We start from the raw sequence: 21,339 nt of genomic DNA on the forward strand, positions 1-21,339 counted from the left end.
AATCGGGCGACGACTTACAGGATAAATGTTATTCGTCAGTATTCGATATCAGTTATATAGAAGCATGGTAGAATAGAAGCGATGTAAACGTTTATCTTATATATTGTTCTTCCTAGTATTGATGAAGAGTGGATAAACATAAACAATTTGCTAATGGCCCATAACCATGTTAACATTTTGTACACATGTATGCAAATATAGAATCTACTAGTTTTACCCCAAAGGGAGGTTCTCCAAGAGGCTAACAACACAGGTACAGACACAAATCGAACAGAAAAGAGGGTTACGTTGATGTTGGTAGGCCTAATGCATGTTAAAGTTTGGACGAAATCAACAAACCTATCAATGTAACTCTTTCAAATACAAAATATGTACAAAACAGGATTTAAGAACATGGAAAAATGGAGCAATAAATGACTGCTAGAGGTAAACTCCAAGAAATATAAATACATCTAGGCATGTAGACAAACCATCAGTACAGGAACCTTTATACTCTTTAAACAACACAGAGCAATAAAAAATATCCATAGTGAAAAGGACAGTGGACAATATGGACTATAATATCACATTCGAGGACCACATAAGTGATAAAGTAAATAAAACCTAGAATCTATTATGTGTTTGCCATTATTAGAACAACTTTCAGCTTTATGGATAGAAAATCCTTTATACCTATATATAAATAATTAGTAAGTATTCCCCTAAACTTTGCCAGTTCAGTGTGGTCACCAGTACAAATAAATGTTATTGAGAGAATAAAGGAGTGCAGAGGAGGGCAACAAAACAATAACCAGGTCTGAAAAATCTAACTTATGAGGAGAGAGTATAGGAACTTAGTTTGCCAACCCTCTCTTTCCGTAGGATTAGAGGAGACATAATCGAGACATACAAGATAACGAGTGATACTTATGACCAAGAAACTAACAATACAAGATGTATCTTTACGCCTTTTGACAAAACAGCTGTGAAAACCAGTCACAGGACAAACTCAAGAAACAGCTCCACACAAAGAGTAAACACAAGTCTCGGAAGGATTTTTTTCTCACTCAGAGTCTGGAAAGTTTGGAATAATCTACCTGAAGCACATTCAAGAATCGGCTAGACAGACTATGGAAAGATCACTTCACTACAGGGCTACCATAACAACAACAACAACATATTAGTTAATGACAGATATACATTAGTACCAAAATTAAGTCATGTAATGAGGAATCATAATTCCTCTACTGGAAAATAACTATAAGTAACTATAAGTAAGTAAGTTTAAGGTCATTTCATACGCAGTTAATGCTAAAATGGTCCGACCTCGTTTTTCATCATGTAAAAAGAAAATTACGATTTCAGTTTTATTAATTTGCTAAGTAAGGTAAGTGATGTATATGTCCGTGTTCAACAAAATACAACGTAAGTTCTTCATTGCCATATGGTATGGTTCTAGCACGATCCTGTCCGATCCTGTAAATCGGCGCACGTTTCTGTACAATCCGTTATATCGTCTCACCCAGATTACTAAGAAATGTATTTCCGGTGTCATGTCAGCCTCCAGAAAAACACGAGCTGTTGAATCCTATGGCGTGAAGTTAATCTAGTTCATTGAGTGACCAATTATCACTCTTCACTTGATTTGGGCAGTATCGGCTATGCTATTGTTATGTTAGTTCGTAAAGAGACATTGCGTCTTATTTACTGAACAGACTTGCAGGAAATCAGACGACCGTCTAGAATTCCATAGACTGCGTATTATGGTCAGTTTTTGCGGACTATAGATTCTAGTAACAGAGTCAAGTTCGCTTCATTTTTTTGCGGTTTATCCACGATTATTTTGGTTGGAGTTAGAAATTTATAACCTGAGCGCATATGGTTAAACTGGTTGCTCGACTGTCTTTAAAAAAAATAATTCTGTATTTGATACAGTACTCTTTTCAGGAGTCATTTTAAATTTCAAAGATGGGTACTGTCCAATCTATAGGCATTATGAGAGGTTAATCATATAGGCACATAAAATGCACTCTAGCACTATTAGATGATTACACGACGAGAAACTTTTGACGGGCCACAGTCGGCACAGTAACGTCAGATAATAAAGAAAATGGTTTGACCCATGGCAACCAATGGCCTCTACGTACAGTATACTAAGATCAATTCTGCACTTCGAATTGTTTTCTGTTGTTAATTATAATATTTATACATTTGTTTTGTTTAACAGAAAGATTGATAAAGACCTGTCTCTTGGAAACTGAGAGAATGTGTTCCCTGGGGTTTCTCAACAGGACTATCCAGTCCCAGCTGGTGTCTGTCCTGTGTAGACAACTTGCTGTATGTATTCTCTGATTTTTATTGGTATTAACCAGGAGATTTACTTAAGTGTAGATGCATAATCCAATACTGGTCACTGTGACTATCATAATTGAAAGAGAGAGAGAGAAGAAAACATCAATTTTCTATTATTTTGAATGAATTAAATTCCAAATGGTAAACATTCTTTTCTGCCTTTTTTTCTGGAAAGTGCAAAAAGACTGTCAACAACTAATTCATATATGTAAAACTAAACAAAAATGGACATTTCAGACAAGGATAAACTTGGAAGTACCAAGGATAACAACGCCACATAAACTAAAAGTACAGTTTGAGAAGAAAGAGAAAACTATTTTGAGGAAGAAAGCCATACATGCCAGATCTAACATGTCAAATAGGAAATCTTCCCTGGTTATCAGCTGTAAACGTTCCCAGTACAACCACCACAAAGGACAGACCTACAGTGAATTTAACCCCAGTATGTTGGCCTCCCATGGCTGGAACAACTATAAGTCATTGGGGGATCATTTCACAATCAAGGCACACAGCCAGGTAACCAGATTTGTAAGCATGGTTCAGTGGTAGGATGTACAGGTAATCAGTGAAATCAGCATGGTTCAGTGTTAGGATGTACAGGTAACCAGTGTAATCAGCATGGTTCAGTGTAAGGATGTACAGGTGACCAGTGTAATCAGCATGGTTCAGTGTTAGGATATACAGGTAACGAGTGTAATCAGCATGGTTCAGTGTTAGGATGTACAGGTGACAAGTGTAACCAGCATGGTTCAGTGTTAGGATGTACAGGTAACCAGTGTAATCAGCATGGTTCAGTGTTAGGATATACAGGTAACCAGTATAATCAGCATGGTTCAGTGTTAGGATTTACAGGTGACCAGTGTAATCAGCATGGTTCAGTATTAGGATGTACAGGTGATCAGTGTAATCAGCATGGTTCAGTGTTAGGATGTACAGGTGACCAGTGTTATCAGCATAGTTCAGTGTTAGGATGTACAGGTGACCAGTGTAATCAGCATGGTTCAGTGTTAGGATGTACAGGTGACGAATGTAATCAGCATGGTTAGTATTAGGATGTACAGGTGACCAGTGTTATCAGCATGGTTCAGTGTTAGGATGTACAGGTAACGAGTGTAATCAGCATGGTTCAGTGTTAGGATGTACAGGTGACCAGTATAATCAGCATGGTTCAGTGTTAGGATGTACAGGTAATCAGTGTTATCAGCATGGTTCAGTGTTAGGATGTACAGGTGACCAGTGTAATCAGCATGGTTCAGTGTTAGGATGTACAGGTGACCAGTGTAATCAGCATGGTTCAGTGTTAGGATGTACAGGTGACGAATGTAATCAGCATGGTTCAGTGTTAGGATGTACAGGTGACCAGTGTAATCAGCATAGTTCAGTGTTAGGATGTACAGGTGACCAGTGTAATCAGCATGGTTCAGTGTTAGGATATACAGGTGACGAATGTAATCAGCATGGTTCAGTGTTAGGATGTACAGGTGACGAATGTAATCAGCATGGTTCAGTGTTAGGATGTACAGGTGACGAATGTAATCAGCATGGTTCAGTGTTAGGATGTACAGGTGACCAGTGTAATCAGCATGGTTCAGTGTTGGGATGTACAGGTGACCAGTGTAATCAGCATAGTTCAGTGTTAGGATGTACAGGTGACCAGTGTAATCAGCATGGTTCAGTGTTAGGATGTACAGGTGACGAGTGTAATCAGCATGTTTCAGTGTTAGGATGTACAGGTGATCAGTGTAATCAACATGGTTCAGTGTTAGGATGTACAGGTGACGAGTGAAATACCACATATATTTGTCTTAATTGTTGATACCAAAGCAGTTCAATGAAAGAAGTTCTGTATTGTGTTAATACATGTTAATTATTTCAGATCCTGATATGAAGTTATAAACATGTACATGAGTGTTTAATTATTATAATTTGAAAGTAATTATCAAAGATAGGTCACAAAGATATGTCAACATTGAAGTATATAAATCAGTTAAAAAAGCTTTTTATTCTTTTACTGTGGTAAATATGTACCGGTATCATTGATTACAGAATCCAGCCCTGCAGGCTATCAATGAATCAGCACGGACATTTGAGGATTTTGACCTGAATGAAAATTTACTACAGCAGATTGAAAAACTTAACCTTGAATATCCAACAAAAATTCAGGTATCTTTTTATGAACATATGTAGAAATACATGCTTTGGTTACATTGTATAAGTATAAATAACTTCATTTTGTAAGAGCATGATGCTGCATCTGTAGGAGTTTGTTTATTGAAGTTAATAAAAGAACACAGTGAGGTATTGGAAGAAATTTTATTGACGTGTACCCCTATTATCATCATCACCATCATCATCATGTTGCTGATTTCTAGAAATGTTATTTTTTCCAGAGACGTACATTCAATGCTGTGTTACATGGACAGAATGTGATCTGTGCTGCAGAAACAGGTAAGATTCATTTCATTTAAAATGTCAGTGCTTGTAACTGTTGTGAACCTTGTTTTATCTTTTGTAACAGGGAAATGAGGAAACTCAGGTTACACCAGACATGGTGTAAGGGGCAGAGGAAACTCGGGTTACACCAGACATGGTGTAAGGGGCAGAGGAAACTCGGGTTACACCAGACATGGTATAAGGGCCAGAGGAAACCTGGGTAACACCAGACATGGTATAAGGGCCAGAGGAAACTCGGGTTAGGTTAACACCTACCTGTTGGATAGGTGACACAGTTACATTGACAGCTGCACAAAGGAATGAAGATACTGTACAATAATCTCCTTTAACATTGCTGTCACAAACATGGCAAGTCTTACCAAGGCGAGGGAGTTTGTCGGGTAGTTGGTCTTCCAAGGCTGTTGGGATTTTACTGTGGAAGATAATTGATGCAGTTTGTGTCATTTGGTTAATTATCCTGATTTCTGTGTGTTAACTGTGTACTATATTGTTGCAGGTAGTGGTAAAACCCTGGCATACCTGCTGCCTGTCATGGAGCTGTTGTGGCGTATGCAGCACTATGAGTCTGACAAAGATACTCCCCCGAACTCACCTCGAGCCATCATTATTTTACCCTCTCTGGAACTAGCTAACCAGGTCATGGTAAGAGACAGTATGATTATAAACAGTTCCTATAGTTTAAGCTTTATTTAAGTTTTACTTCTTACTACCAGAATCAAATCTTTGAGGGCAGAGCCTTGGTTACGAAATTGTTCAAAATTTATTGACATTCTACTTAATCTAAATTTTAGAATAAATGTATAAGCAGTTGATGTAAAATAATAGTTCCAAAGTTATATGTTTATCTAATTTGTAATCCCTAAAAGCAGAAATTATACACTTTAAACCTAAATCTACTTTGATTTTACAAAGATACCTAGTTAAGAAGAGACGGTATCAACTCCACAATTTCATTACTGAGTCGGTTGACTTACAACCAAGCATATTCAATTGCTGTTATTTTAATGAATACAGAAACAGTTTAAAATTGTTGGGCTATTTGTTTAAAGTGCATAATTGTTAGTGATTGTCAAAAGGTATTTTCCAATAGATTTATATATGTGTAAGCAGGTTGAAAATTACTGATACCATATATTCATGTAAAATAGAGCAGAAGAAAAATCGCGCCCGTAATTTGTTGTGTTGTTTACTAGGAAGTTGCCAGTAACTTTGCGGAATCCTGTGGTGTCAGCATGAAGTTGTTGTCGGGGAAAGGCATCACCAATGTAAGTAGCTGACAAATATACATGTATAGTATTTCCCATACAATCTGTCGATACAGATTTCCTCTCTGGAATCTTACCCACCATTACCCCAATGTTAGACTTTTACACTTCTTAGTGAAACGTTTATTTGTTGTATGTAATATATTAGTAATATTTAGTTCACCAAAAATAGCAGTGCTAAAATAAGTAATTTAGTGTTTTAGTTGATCAAATAGAGGTCTACAAAATTAATAAAGGTACGTGAGTCCTGATTACAATATGTGGGTGGCAAGTATGGGTGTTGTGAGGCAGCACCACAAGTATAGGTGTTGTGGAACAGCACCACAAGTACAGTATGAGTGTTGTGAAGCAGCACCACAAGTACAGTATAGGTGTTGTAAGGCAGCACCACAAGTACAGTATGGGTGTTGTGAAGCAGCACCACAAGTACAGTATGGTTGTTGTGAAGCAGCACCACAAGTACAGTATGGGTGTTGTGAAGCAGCACCACAAGTACAGTATGGGTGTTGTGAAGCAGCACCACAAGTACAGTATGGGTGTTGTGAAGCACCACCACAAGTACGGTATGGGTGTTGTGGAACAGCACCACAAGTACGGTATGGGTGTTGTGAAGCAGCACCACAAGTACAGTATAGGTGTTGTGAAGCACCACCACAAGTACAGTATGGGTGTTGTGGAACAGAACCACAAGTACAGTATGGGTGTTGTGAAGCAGCACCACAAGTACAGTATAGGTGTTGTGAAGCACCACCACAAGTACAGTATGGGTGTTGTGGAACAGAACCACAAGTACAGTATGGGTGTTGTGGAACAGAACCACAAGTACAGTATAGGTGTTGTGAAGCACCACCACAAGTACAGTATGGGTGTTGTAGAACAGAACCACAAGTACAGTATGGGTGTTGTGAAGCACCACCACAAGTACAGTATGGGTGTTGTGAAGCACCACCACAAGTACAGTATGGGTGTTGTGGAACAGCACCACAAGTATAGTATGAGTGTTGTGAAGTAGCACCACAAGTACAGTATGGGTGTTGTAGAACAGAACCACAAGTACAGTATGGGTGTTGTAGAACAGAACCACAAGTACAGTATGGGTGTTGTGAAGTAACAACACAAGTACAGTATGGGTGTTGTAAGGCAGCACCACAAGTACAGTATGGGTGTTGTGAAGCAGCACCACAAGTACAGTATGGGTGTTGTGAAGCAGCACCACAAGTACAGTATGGGTGTTGTAGAACAGAACCACAAGTACAGTATGGGTGTTGTGAAGCAGCACCACAAGTATAGTATGGGTGTTGTGAAGTAGCACCACAAGTACAGTATGGGTGTTGTGAAGCACCACCACAAGTACAGTATGGGTGTTGTGAAGCACCACCACAAGTACAGTATAGGTGTTGTGAAGCACCACCACAAGTACAGTATGGGTGTTGTGAAGCACCACCACAAGTACGGTATGGGTGTTGTGAAGTAGCACCACAAGTACAGTATGGGTGTTGTAGAACAGAACCACAAGTACAGTATGAGTGTTGTGAAGCAGCACAAGTACAGTATGAGTGTTGTGAAGCAGCACAAGTACAGTATGGGTGTTGTGAAGTAGCACCACAAGTACAGTATGAGTGTTGTGAAGCAGCACAAGTACAGTATGAGTGTTGTGAAGCAGCACAAGTACAGTATGGGTGTTGTGAAGCAGCACAAGTACATTATGAGTGTTGTGAAGCAGCACAAGTACAGTATGGGTGTTGTGAAGTAGCACCACAAGTACAGTATGGGTGTTGTAGAACAGAACCACAAGTACAGTATGGGTGTTGTGAAGTAGCACCACAAGTACAGTATGGGTGTTGTGAAGCAGCACCACAAGTATAGTATGGGTGTTGTGGAACAGCACCACAAGTACAGTATGGGTGTTGTGAAGCAGCACCACAAGTACAGTATGGGTGTTGTGAAGCAGCACCACAAGTATAGTATGAGTGTTGTGAAGCAGCACCACAAGTATAGTATGGGTGTTGTGGAACAGCACCACAAGTATAGTATGGGTGTTGTGAAGTAGCACCACAAGTACAGTATGGGTGTTGTGGAACAGAACCACAAGTATAGTATGAGTGTTGTGGAACAGCACCACAAGTATAGTATGGGTGTTGTGAAGTAGCACCACAAGTACAGTATGGGTGTTGTGGAACAGCACCACAAGTATAGTATGGGTGTTGTGGAACAGCACCACAAGTACAGTATGGGTGTTGTGGAACAGCACCACAAGTACAGTATGGGTGTTGTAGAACAGAACCACAAGTACAGTATGGGTGTTGTGAAGCAGCACCACAAGTACAGTATGGATGTTGTGAAGCAGCACCACAAGTACAGTATGGGTGTTGTGAAGCAGCACCACAAGTACAGTATGGGTGTTGTGAAGCAGCACCACAAGTACGGTATGGGTGTTGTGAAGCACCACCACAAGTACGGTATAGGTGTTGTAGAACAGAACCACAAGTACAGTATGGGTGTTGTGGAACAGCACCACAAGTACAGTATGGGTGTTGTGAAGCAGCACCACAAGTACAGTATGGGTGTTGTAGAACAGAACCACAAGTACAGTATGGGTGTTGTGGAACAGCACCACAAGTACAGTATGGGTGTTATGAAGCACCACCACAAGTACGGTATGGGTGTTGTGAAGCACCACCACAAGTACAGTATGGGTGTTGTGAAGCAGCACCACAAGTACAGTATGGGTGTTGTGAAGCAGCACCACAAGTACAGTATGGGTGTTGTAGAACAGCACCACAAGTACAGTATGGGTGTTGTGAAGCAGCACCACAAGTACAGTATGGGTGTTGTGAAGCAGCACCACAAGTACAGTATGGGTGTTGTAAGGCAGCACCACAAGTACAGTATGGGTGTTGTGAAGCAGCACCACAAGTACAGTATGGGTGTTGTGAAGCAGCACCACAAGTACAGTATGGGTGTTGTAAGGCAGCACCACAAGTACAGTATGGGTGTTGTGGAACAGCACCACAAGTACAGTATTGGGTGTTGAGAAGCAGCACCACAAGTACAGTATGGGTGTTGTGAAGCAGCACCACAAGTACAGTATGGGTGTTGTGAAGCAGCACCACAAGTACAGTATTGGGTGTTGAGAAGCAGCACTAGAAGATAACTTGCACAGAACGAATCAACATCTTAACAAATATATGTTTTTCTAGAAACTTGGATTAAGAAATAAATTGAAAGATTGTATGCATGGATTGTCTTTATTTTCTACAGGAAAACATAAGATATTTTGGGAAAGAAACCATGGATATTGTAGTATCCACACCAATGACTCTGTTGAAGTTCTTCAATTCAGGTAGGTTGTTAGTGATGTTTTGTTGATCCACTACTTACCTGGTTGTGTCAGTATCCATGGCAAGCCACCACGAATCTGGTTGTCTCCCTTTCAATGTCAAGTCACCACTAAACTGGGTGCCCAAGTATCAATGGCAAGGCACCACTAATCTGATTGTCCCCATTATCCATAGTAATTCACCACGAATCTGGTTGTCTCCCTTTCATTGTCAAGTCACCACTAAACTGGGTGTCCAAGTATCCATGGCAAGGCACCACTAATCTGATTGTCCCATTATCCATAGTAATTCACCACGAATCTGGTTGTCTCCCTTTCAATGTCAAGTCACCACTAATCTGGGTGTCTCCATTTCAATGTCAAGTCACCACTAATCTGGTTGTCTCCCTTTCAATGTCAAGTCACCACTAATCTAGGTGTCCCAGTATCCATGGCAAGGCACCACTAATCTGATTGTCCCATTAACCATAGCAAGTCACCACAAATCTGGTTGTCCCCCTTTCAATGTAAATTCACCACTAATCTGGGTGTCCCATTAACCATAGCAAGCCACCACTAATACGGTTGTCCCTATTCCCCTGGCCAGCCATGGCTTAATTGGTTGTCCTAACATCCAGGCCAGCCATCCATGGTCTGGTTGTTTCACTATCAAGCCATACATTATTTATTGTAGCTCGACTACCCATATCCCTGTGAATTGGTTATTATCCTAGCAGTGATACAAGGGACAGTGGTTCTACTGTTACATACACTGTTAAAGTGTGTTACTGTTGCTCCACTGTAATTATGTCTGACAGACACTTAAGTACTGTTGGTTATTACAGGATTCATTATTTCATACATAAATAAACTTACATTGACCAGGCTTATAATTATTGACTTGTTGCTTACAGGTAAACTGAGTGGTGCCAGGTGCCAGCATGTAGTTCTAGATGAGGCAGACACCTTATTAGATGACAGCTTCAGTGATGTCATCAGGAGTATAATGAAAAAGTTACAGGTATGACCAATATTTTAGGTCTCACTGCTTGAGTTTTAGCTATACAGATTTGTTTTTCTTCATAATTTTGTGCCATATTTATCAAGAGATAAGCCCATGCCTGGTATTAAATTAACTCATGCCTGGTTATAAGACCATACCTGGTAATAATCCCATGCCTGGTAATAAGACCATACCTGGTAATAATCCCATGCCTGGTAATAAGACCATACCTGGTAATAATCCCATGCCTGGTAATAAGACCATACCTGGTAATAATCCCATGCCTGGTAATAAGACCATACCTGGTAATAATCCCATGCCTGGTAATAATCCCATGCCTGGTAATAATCCCATGCCTGGTAATAATCCCATGCCTGGTAATAAGACCATACCTGGTAATAAGCCCATACCTGGTAATAATCCCATGCCTGGTTATAAGACCATACCTGGTAATAAGCCCATACCTGGTAATAATCCCATGCCTGGTTATAAGACCATACCTGGTAATAAGCCCATACCTGGTAATAATCCCATGCCTGGTAATAAGCGTATGCCCAGCCAAGTTTATTACAGTTAGTTAAACTGCCAATAAATACTGTTTCCTGTCCTACAATATGTCTTACCCCCATTTTGAGTCAAAGTTTATTACAAAATAAATAGGGTATTTGGTATGTTTGGATGAAGTTGTTTTATCATTATTGTCTGTTTCTGAAAATTAGAATTTCTGCAGCAGGTTTCCAGTCACCAACAAAGCATGATGGTCATGTAAATAGGTCAATTTTATATGAACTTTATGCTAAATGATCTTCCTTCTTTAAATAGATAATGTAGACTAACTTTTCCAGAAGGGTACATTTCCATACGCCCTAACACCAGTCTCAGCATCCCATCTAAATTTAGCACACATTAGGAGTCCTATCTCTTCCTATTCCCAGAGCACATAGGTTTGTCCTGATTTTGTGTGTTTAGGTTTGACGGCCCATTGACAGCTATGGTCATTTGTGGCATCATAGCTATATACAAATAGGTTCTCTGACCAATTCTTACCTTGCATCCTGTACATATTCCCCACCTGACCAATTGTTTACTATATCTCATCGGCTTCGATCAGTACAGACAAAAATCATAACCACAAACCATTCTGTCAGAGGTCCAGTCAGATTAAGTCGCCTCCCCTGTACTTCACTTTTTGTGGCCTATACAGGTGTATAACACAATCTGTATTTTGTCAAGTAAATCACCATTAATGGTATATTAACCCTTTTAACCCTAAGAAACTTTAGTAGACTCTTCCATTCATTCATCATTTGAAGTCCAATATGGTCAGTGGGGATTGAAGGGTTAATGATGAAAAATGAATAGCAGTGCAGGTTCTTCCTTCTATCATAAAAAAAACTGTAAAAAATTGTTGATAAAATGACATGTTGTTGACCAGAAATTTAATATTCTTATGTATAATTAAAGGGGAAATACAGAATGTATATGTGAATATTAAATAAGGTTATAAGCAGATCCTTAATATTCTCATTGATTGTCAAATTAAGGGATGATGAAAAGATGTACATTTGTAATTTGTAGATTATTGTGGCCAGTGGTGAAATGGAAAACAACAAACATGTGGTTTTTGGTACCCAGTTACTTCTGATCAGTGCCACCATGCCACGTAGTCTGGAGAGTGTCCTCGAGGACCATGTTGAGGTAAGGGCAGATAACTAACGAAAGGACAAGGTACATGTGTTTACATAGGCTGCCTTCATATTGAGTCTTGTTTAGTAAAGGGTATATATTTAAAGTCAATCCTATTTTTGACTGTGGAAATCAGAACCATGTAAATGGGGAGATAACTCTAGTCTCACTTGGGTATCCCTCTGTACAGTGTTCATGTAAAGCTCTAAGACTTAGACAGTCATCCCCCATGTTTACTAGTGTCCATAGACAAAATGGTGCATGTACAGGTAATATTAAATTAGATTAACACCAAGATACATAGAGGTTACACAAAGAGTGGTGTTGTATATGTTATTTCTTTCACTTAAGTTAGTTATTTTTTAAAAGATACAAAAACAAGTCAAGCTTTAGCGAGTTTCTTGTAACTTTGGAAAAATAGCTAAATACATGTAGAGTGAAAGAAATAATATATACAACTAGCTTGATTTTATGTGACTCGTTTCTACCACAATTTAAAAAACTACTACATTGTACAAGTATAAATTGACCCTAGGTGCTTTGTTTACGGTATCATGTGGAGAGTAAATGTATGTCCTGTAGGGAAATGTTGGCTAATTAATATGTAAAACTGACAAAGTCAGGAATATGTGGAAACATTATAACTTATTACAAATCATAACAAGTAAATAATAATTTCATTATCTTCAAAACATTGACTTGAAAGAAAACCTTCACGTGTCAGCTAATCAAAACACCATGAATCATGTGATTAAAAAGTAGTCCCTCTCAAAGTTCACCATGTCAGCTAATCAAAACACATTTACAGTTTAATCCATATCTTTATACAACAATTGTTAGGATTAATTGATGCTTTTGGAGTTTGATATACATATATATATATATTTATATAAACCCAAAAGATTTAGTATAAAAAACAATTACAATTAATAACATAAGCGCTTTCATGCCTTCCTGTTTGTCATGTTGAATCTTCTCTCGTTTATATATCTAAACTCTAAACGATACACAATGTTTATCATTTTGAACTGTATATATATATGTATAAAGTGTCCACTTAGTACCAGCCTACCAGGTACCCACTGTGTATATGGCCAAGATATAATGGACCTTTGTGCACCAAAGATAAGATTTGATGAATATACCTAATACTTATAGTACATGTATCTTGACATGTTTATCTGTAAATAAGTAACCCCCTTCTTCATTTTTGATAAGCCCCCAAAACACTAGGATAGGGTGCCAAATTCAAGATGAAGACATTATCTGAGTGTTTTAAATGTTTTTGTAAACTCATTCCTTTCAGATTGAATCTTTCAAAAAAATAAAGACAGACAGTTTACACCGACTGATGCCACATGTTCCTCAGACATTTCTACGTCTCCATCACGAACAGAAAGCTGGTAAGACATTACACCAGTCCTACTTGGCAGCATACTCAGACATACAGAAAAATATCTCCCCTACTTATATCTCAACACTCATAGCCTGCATGATAACCTTTAACCTTTATGTCTGATTGACGTCAATGTACATGAAGTTACATTTTCTGTAATTAACAACAGCGATAAAGCGACCCTCAGATCTGTATGTTAGATCACAGATGTCTGCGTCTGGTTAGTATTTATAGAAAAAAGATAATAGTCCGTACTCTTACTGATATAGATCCTATATATAGTAATCTCTCAGGTTGGACTCTCAACATTATGATTGATACATCATGTATTATGTTTTATAATTTGGTCTGATATTATATTTTAACTCAATTTATCATTATATTTTGATTCTGACAGCTGAGATACTGAAAATTGCCAAGGAAAGTCTTGCCAACAACAAACCAACCATGATTTTCTGTAACAAAAGTGATACTTGTTTCTGGCTTAACAAGTTACTGGAGGAGCATGGCATCCATAGCATTGTCCTCAACGCTCAGATGGACCGTAAGGTTTGTCATCACAGCTTATTGTTGAGGAAATTCGGAATATTGTAACTGGTTAGAGGGTTTTAATGACTGAGTGCCTCTAATTGGGGAAGTTCTAGGTACATATGTCCTTGTTTGATCAGACAACTTGTTGTTTCTGACTAATATTTTCACACATTCATTTGATACATTCAACAGTGATGTGTGTGTGTACTTTCACATCGATAGATAATATGTAAAAGAGGTGTTACTATAAATAGGAAAGTATCTAATGCCAAGTAGTACATATGTATCTAACTCCAGGCAATGTGTTTCCAGTCAGTTGAGAGGTTAATACACAGAGGCACCTGTTTCTCACATACCTCCCCACCGTTCTCGGGAAGCTGAGAAATGGGCCATTCTGTGCTGTCGTGGTTGTGTCTTTAGGTAAGACACTTTACCCGAATCGCTCTGGATGGCATGCAATGGGCCTCCCATATGTCGTTCAGTGAGGTAGTCACCAACTACTACAAGGAAACCCTGCCTCAAATGACCATGGCTGTTTACAGAGCGATAAACCCAGCAAACAAACAAGCAATCTGAATCAGAGGTCTTATTATTCATAATGAATCCTCACATAAACCTGTGTGAGCGTGAAATTTGTTTCTTCTAAATATCAAGGCATTACACAGACTTGATGTCAGGAAGATGTTATGATATGCATGGTAACTTCTAAGTAGTGACTCAACACTTGTTGTAGATATCACAGGAAAAGGACCCTGGTCTAAAATTGGAAGTATTATTGACATACGTAGTAACAAAAATTGTTATAAAAAATTCATACTGAATTGTCAAAAAACAAAACAAAAACTACTGATGTTAATAAACTATGGTTTGATTTCTAAAAATTATGTTGAGACCATAAACAGATTGTTTAATCACGGTTTCTTATTTCTGAAGGACATAAATGGTACTAAAAATTCAATTGTTTGTGTTTCAGCTGAGGATAAACAGGTTTGCTAATTTCCAGAATGAAGCTGCCAATATCTTTGTGTGTACAGACATCTGTTCTCGAGGCCTGGATACACTAAGGGTAGGTAGCTATTATGACATGGTTCGATACACTAAGGGTAGGTATCTATAATGACACTATATTAACTACTTATCATTAAAGTCTGATTGTTGATATTATTAATGTCTTTTACATTAAAATACAGTTTAATTGAAAAAAATCATGGCCAGACAGGTGCTGCTCTTTGAAAAGGCAATTTAGTGTAACATAACACATTTTTTATTAGGGATTGACAATTGAGAAGTCAGTATACAAACATGACTTACTGTTTAAACACATACTGGTACATATTACCTAGCCTAGTAGTCAGTTGACACCTTCAGCTGAACTCCATTTTTACTCTTTCTTGATATAGGCTATGAATCAGTAACCCTGTACTTTACAGTTACCTGCATAATTTGCATATCAGGTTATGAATCAGTAACACTGTACTTACAGTTACCTGCGTAATTTGCATATCAGACTATGAATCAGTAGCTCTGTACTTTACAGTTACCTGCGTAATTTGCATATCAGGTTATGAATCAGTAACCCTGTACTTACAGTTACCTAGGTAATTTGTATATCAGGTTATGAATCAGTAACCCAATACCTACAGTTACCTAAGTTATTTGTATATCAGGTTATGAATCAGTAACCCTGTACCTACAGTTACCTAAGTTATTTGTATATCAGGTTATGAATCAGTAACCCTGTACTTACAGTTACCTAAGTTATTTGTATATCAGGTTATGAATCAGTAACCCTGTACTTACAGTTACCTAGGTACATGTAATTTGTATATCAGGTTATGAATCAGTAACCCAGTACCTACAGTTACCTAGGTAATTTGTATATCAGGTTATGAATCAGTAACCCTGACAGTAACTACAGTAAATTGTTAACAATATAATATGTATTTCAGGTGCAGCAGGTGATCAATTTTGATTTACCTCAGTTTGTCTCTGACTACATCCATCGTGCCGGGCGGGTAGGGCGTGTGGGAGCCGATGACAGTGGTCGAGTGGTCAGCTTTGTTACACAGAAGTGGGACGTCAAACTGGTCTGGAATATTGAGGTATGTAGTGTTCACAAAACATACAACTGATAATTAGGGTAGATTCACCACACATATTTCAAAATAGGACATGAAATTCAAAGCATTACAAACAGAAATTTTAAGAAGAAACAATGAAGTTATGTGCAGAGGAAAAGCTAATTACTTTGTAGACTTATGTGCAGTGTACTTGCATACCTTTTACATTAATTTTACTCTTTCTTTTTTTTGTTTTTTTGTAGACAGCAGCAAGAAAAACAGCAGAGCTTGAAAATGTCAACGCAAATATTAAAAGGAAAATTACAGGCATTGTTCGAAAGAAATTCCAAAGGTCTTAGCAGTATATTGATGGATGTAACGTGTGGGAATTTTTGTAAGCCTGGCTGTAACTTTAAGAATTCCTGTAAGCTTGTGAGGGAGTGATGACTGTTCCTTAAGGAATTCCTGTAAGCCTGTGTGACGACTGGTTCTTAAGGAATTCCTGTAAGCCTGTGTGATGACTGGTCCTTAAGGAATTCCTGTAAGCCTGTGTGGCGACTGATTCTTAAGGCATTCCTGTAAGCATGAAACAGAGTGATGGCAGTAGTTGGTGATTATTGTATTTGTGACACAGGTGTGTTAGGAAGAAAAATTCATTGTGTATCCATTCCAAAATAGGCTGTGACACATATTTCACCTATTCTTCACAAGTTGATCCAAGGCTGCTAGGGATCTCTTTTAAGTTGGCAAACATAGGCTTACCGACCCTTGCTTACTTACCTTTTTTTCGAGTTGAGATTGATAGAGTCCATCATATGTAGGTATGTTTCCTTATCCCTCATACCTAACATATAAGATGGACTATTATTTCTCACACATTTTTTGTGAAATGCATAGGGAAATTGATCCAACATGGCAAAACCATATAAAAACTTTGTATTTTTTCTCGGTGGACACATAGAAAAAATGATACAGTGCTAGTGCATTTGTGAAAGTTATTATACATATATAGATATATCCCACATGGGTGTTCCACATAGGACAATTTTATCTTACATATACAAAGGTGTGAGAAATCCCTGTACACAGAACAGATCCATGTAAAATTCTATAATTGGCCCACTACAGACTGTGACATATGTTACAGAAAAGACCTCATGTATCAGTTACAAAACGGACTCAATATCTTAGATACACTGTTTTGAGATTGCAATTTATAAGAATACTTTTCTGTATGTGATGAAAGTAAAATAAAAACTTATTGTTAAATGGCTGATTGTTATAGAAAAGATATTCAGAATGAGAATGTGTGTTAGTTTCCATACATATAATTATGTGACTCTTTTTTTTGAGGGGGTGGGGAATTAGCAGAAATGTGTTTTTGGGGAGTGTAAGGCGAGTTAATTACATACAGTGAACACTACATACCTGGTAATTCTGTTTCATTCATATCTCTCACACAAACAACTTATACAAATCAACATGTACTAGACTGTATATATATGAACATACTGTCATATTCTCACAAGCCTGAAATAGGATGTTACTTTGTCTATATTTTAGGTGTAGATACAGTATTGTGACTTTTTACACGGACAGCTTCTGTCTGTTGGCGGTCTGGTGGCATTTTGAGAGCAAACCTTCAAAACCATTCAACTTGACTTCCAAAAACTTTCTACACACATCTATAGGAGGTCTAAAAATGCTGTTTTCTACATGTGTAGTGAAGTTTGCAGTTTCAATATTTTCATGATTACATGGACAAAATTAGTGATATCAGCATTGCTGGTGTGTATCTCCAAAACCATTCATGACAACTCCACAAACTTTGCACACAAATCAAACCAGTGGCCTTGTAGTGCCTTCTGCTATGACAAGAGTTTTCAGTTCATATATTTCAATGGTTTCCATGGAAAGAAATGGTAACACTGATTTAAAGATTTACACACATCTGAGGCGTTTTCAGGATGGCGAGCACTTGCAAGCAAAAGCGGGCGCTTACTTCTGAACAGACATACACGTGCAAGCATTTGCGAGCGCATGCATATATATATATATATATCAACCCAACAGCTTTTCGCCAGAAAAACCAAAATGACGTCCAATGTATTGAACATGAAAAAACTGACTTAAAATAAAACGATGACAGGAACTTATCACCTGCTTTTTTGTGACTGACTAAATCAATGGCTGCTGTCGTTCTGGTAAGGAGGATCGCCGATTTATTTCGCAAACACATGCAATCCTGAACATGTCTCAGCTGAGTGGTCTAGCTGTGCATTCTGCTATGTAGCAGTTTCAGTTTTTATATTGTTATCATGGAAACAGTCAAATTCACTGATCCCAATATTTCTGGAACATATCTCCAAAACCATACAAAGTAGCCACATTAAACTTTGAACACACACCAAAGGACTGGAATGTACTCTATTTAGTATTACTCCATTGTGTTGATTGGACTTTTTAAAATCACAACTGTTCCATCCTTTATATTACCTCTAAACATCCCAATAAATAATCTCAGCTCGATACCATGCCTGTGACTGGGTTCCCTTTCCAGGGGATCTGAATGACTATGTCCTTGTTCATAATTCACAATAATTACACCCACAGTGTAACACAAATTCAAAGCTTTTCAGTAAAAGTAAAAAGAACTGGTATATTTATTTATATGTTGACTTAAGCTATGTTATCTTTAGCCTTTTGAATGTGACATATATTATTTAGAATTAAAAACATCACTGATTATCCAGGAAAAGTGCTTCCAAAAATTAAGCAATCTAAGATTTAGTTGTTTAAATGCGACATATATGTGGTATTAAAATGTCTCTGATTTTCCAAGAAATTAAGCTAAGTAATCTTTAATTGTTTATGCTGTTTTCCTCCTATAGTGCATTCTATTCGAGGGGCCCTACTTAAAGTTAGACAATCTCTGTCAGAGTTACTGCCCTTTGTACTATATAAACAATTGGGAGTCCCCAAATGATAATGATGGAAGATTGAAATATAGTCCAATCCTCTTTAATATAATACTATAATTCCGTATGGTGGTTCAAACAGCATATTTTATTAGCCCACCATCATCAGATGGTGGGCTATTCAAATCGCCCTGCGTCCGTGGTCCGTCGGTCCGTCCGTCCGTCCCTCCGTCCGTAAACAATTCTTGTTATCGCTATTTCTCAGAAAGTACTGAAGGGATCTTTCTCAAATTCATATGTAGGTTCCCCTTGGTGCCTAGTTATGCATATTGCATTTTGAGACCAATCGGAAAACAACATGGCCGACAGGCAGCCATCTTGGATTTTGACAATTGAAGTTTGTTATCGCTATTTCTGAGAAAGTACTGAAGGGATCTTTCTCAAATTTCATATGAAGGTTCCCCTTGGTGCCTAGTTATGCATATTGCATTTTGAGACCAATCCGAAAACAACATGGCCGACAGGCAGCCATCTTGGATTTTGACAATTGAAGTTTGTTATCGCTATTTCTGAGAAAGTACTGAAGGGATCTTTCTCAAATTTCATATGAAGGTTCCCCTTGGTGCCTAGTTATGCTTATTGCGTTTTGAGACCAATCCGAAAACAACATGGCCGACAGGCAGCCATCTTGGATTTTGACAATTGAAGTTTGTTATCGCTATTTCTGAGAAAGTACTGAATGGATCTTTCTCAAATTTCATATGTAGGTTCCCCTTGGTGCCTCGTTATGTATATTGCGATTTGAGAACAATCGGAAAACAACATGGCCGACAGGCAGCCATCTTGTATTTTGACAATTGAAGTTTGTTATCGCTATTTCTGAGAAAGTACTGAATGGATCTTTCTGAAATTTCAGATGTAGGTTTCCCTTGGTGCCTAGTTATGCATATTGCGTTTTGGGACCAATCCGAAAACAACATGGCCGACAGGCAGCCATCTTGGATTTTGACAATTGAAGTTTGTTATCGCTATTTCTGAGAAAGTACTGAATGGATCTTTCTCAAATTTCATATGAAGGTTCCCCTTGGTGCCTAGTTATGCATATTGTGATTTGAGACCAATCGGAAAACAACATGGCCGACAGGCAGCCATCTTGGATTTTGACAATTGAAGTTTGTTATCACTATTTCTGAGAAAGTATTTAAGGGATCTTTCTCAAATTTCATATGTAAGTTTCCCTTGTCGCCTAGTTATGCATATTGCATTTTGAGACCAATCTGAAAATAACATGGCCGACAGGCAGCCATCTTGGATTTTGACAATTGAAGTTTGTTATCTCTATTTCTCAAATTACTGAATGGATCTTTCTCAAATTTCATAAGTAGGTTCCCCTTGGTCCCTTGTATTGCATTTTTGGACCAGTCTGTCCTGAAAACAACCTGGCAAACAAACAGCCATTATCGTTAAATCTCAATTTTTTTATATAGCTAGGATTCCCTTGTTTGAAAAGTACTGGAGGGATGTCTCAATTTGCACAGATTAGTAAAATGAAGGGAAAAGTAGAGAAAAGATCAATCTGACATGGAACCTATGAAGATCATTCAATGGTGGGCGCCAAGATCCCTCTGGGATCTCTTGTTATAGTAGATGTACTCTTCTGGGTATCCTCTGATAGCTGTGTACTGTACTGATGTACACTATGGTAGATGTACTGATGTACACTATGGTAGATGTACACTATGATAGATGTACTGTACTGATGTACACTATGGTAGATGTACACTATGATAGATGTACTGTACTGATGTACACTATGGTAGATGTACTGTACTAATGTACACTACGGTAGATGTACACTATGATAGATGTACTGTATTAATGTACACTATGGTAGATGTACTGATGTACACTATGGTAGATGTACACTATGATAGATGTACTGTACTAATGTACACTACGGTAGATGTACTGTACTGATGTATACTATAGTAGATGTACTGTACTGATGTACACTATGATAGATGTACTGTACTGGTGTACACTACGGTAGATGTACTGTACTGATGTACACTATGGTAGATGTACTGTACTGGTGTACACTACGGTAGATGTACTGTACTGATGTACACTATGATAGATGTACTGTACTGATGTATACTACGGTAGATGTACTGTACTGATGTACACTACGGTATATGTACTGTACTGATGTACACTATGGTAGATGTACACTATGGTAGATGTACTGTACTGATGTACACTATGATAGATGTACTGTACTGGTGTACACTACGGTAGATGTACTGTACTGATGTACACTATGGTAGATGTACTGTACTGATGTATACTACGGTAGATGTACTGTACTGATGTACA

At 38.1% G+C, this 21,339-nt stretch overlaps 1 protein-coding gene across 1 annotated transcript; it reads left to right on the forward strand.

The window, feature by feature from the left end:
- The first annotated feature begins 1,539 nt into the window (after positions 1 to 1,539).
- Positions 1,540 to 17,388, forward strand: LOC117324279 (probable ATP-dependent RNA helicase DDX28). The gene is made up of 15 exons (XM_033880060.1): positions 1,540 to 1,653; positions 2,207 to 2,316; positions 2,569 to 2,847; positions 4,378 to 4,494; positions 4,722 to 4,779; positions 5,282 to 5,427; positions 5,979 to 6,050; positions 9,312 to 9,393; positions 10,284 to 10,390; positions 11,951 to 12,070; positions 13,365 to 13,461; positions 13,852 to 14,003; positions 14,959 to 15,051; positions 15,935 to 16,087; positions 16,309 to 17,388. Exons 2-15 carry the CDS (start codon positions 2,245 to 2,247, stop codon positions 16,402 to 16,404), a joined length of 1,644 nt encoding a protein of 547 aa, XP_033735951.1. The 5' UTR covers positions 1,540 to 1,653; positions 2,207 to 2,244; the 3' UTR covers positions 16,405 to 17,388.
- Positions 17,389 to 21,339: the final 3,951 nt, after the last annotated feature.

This window comes from Pecten maximus, chromosome 3, assembly GCF_902652985.1.
Source record: "Pecten maximus chromosome 3, xPecMax1.1, whole genome shotgun sequence".
In the NCBI taxonomy this organism is placed as follows: Eukaryota; Metazoa; Mollusca; class Bivalvia; order Pectinida; family Pectinidae; genus Pecten; species Pecten maximus.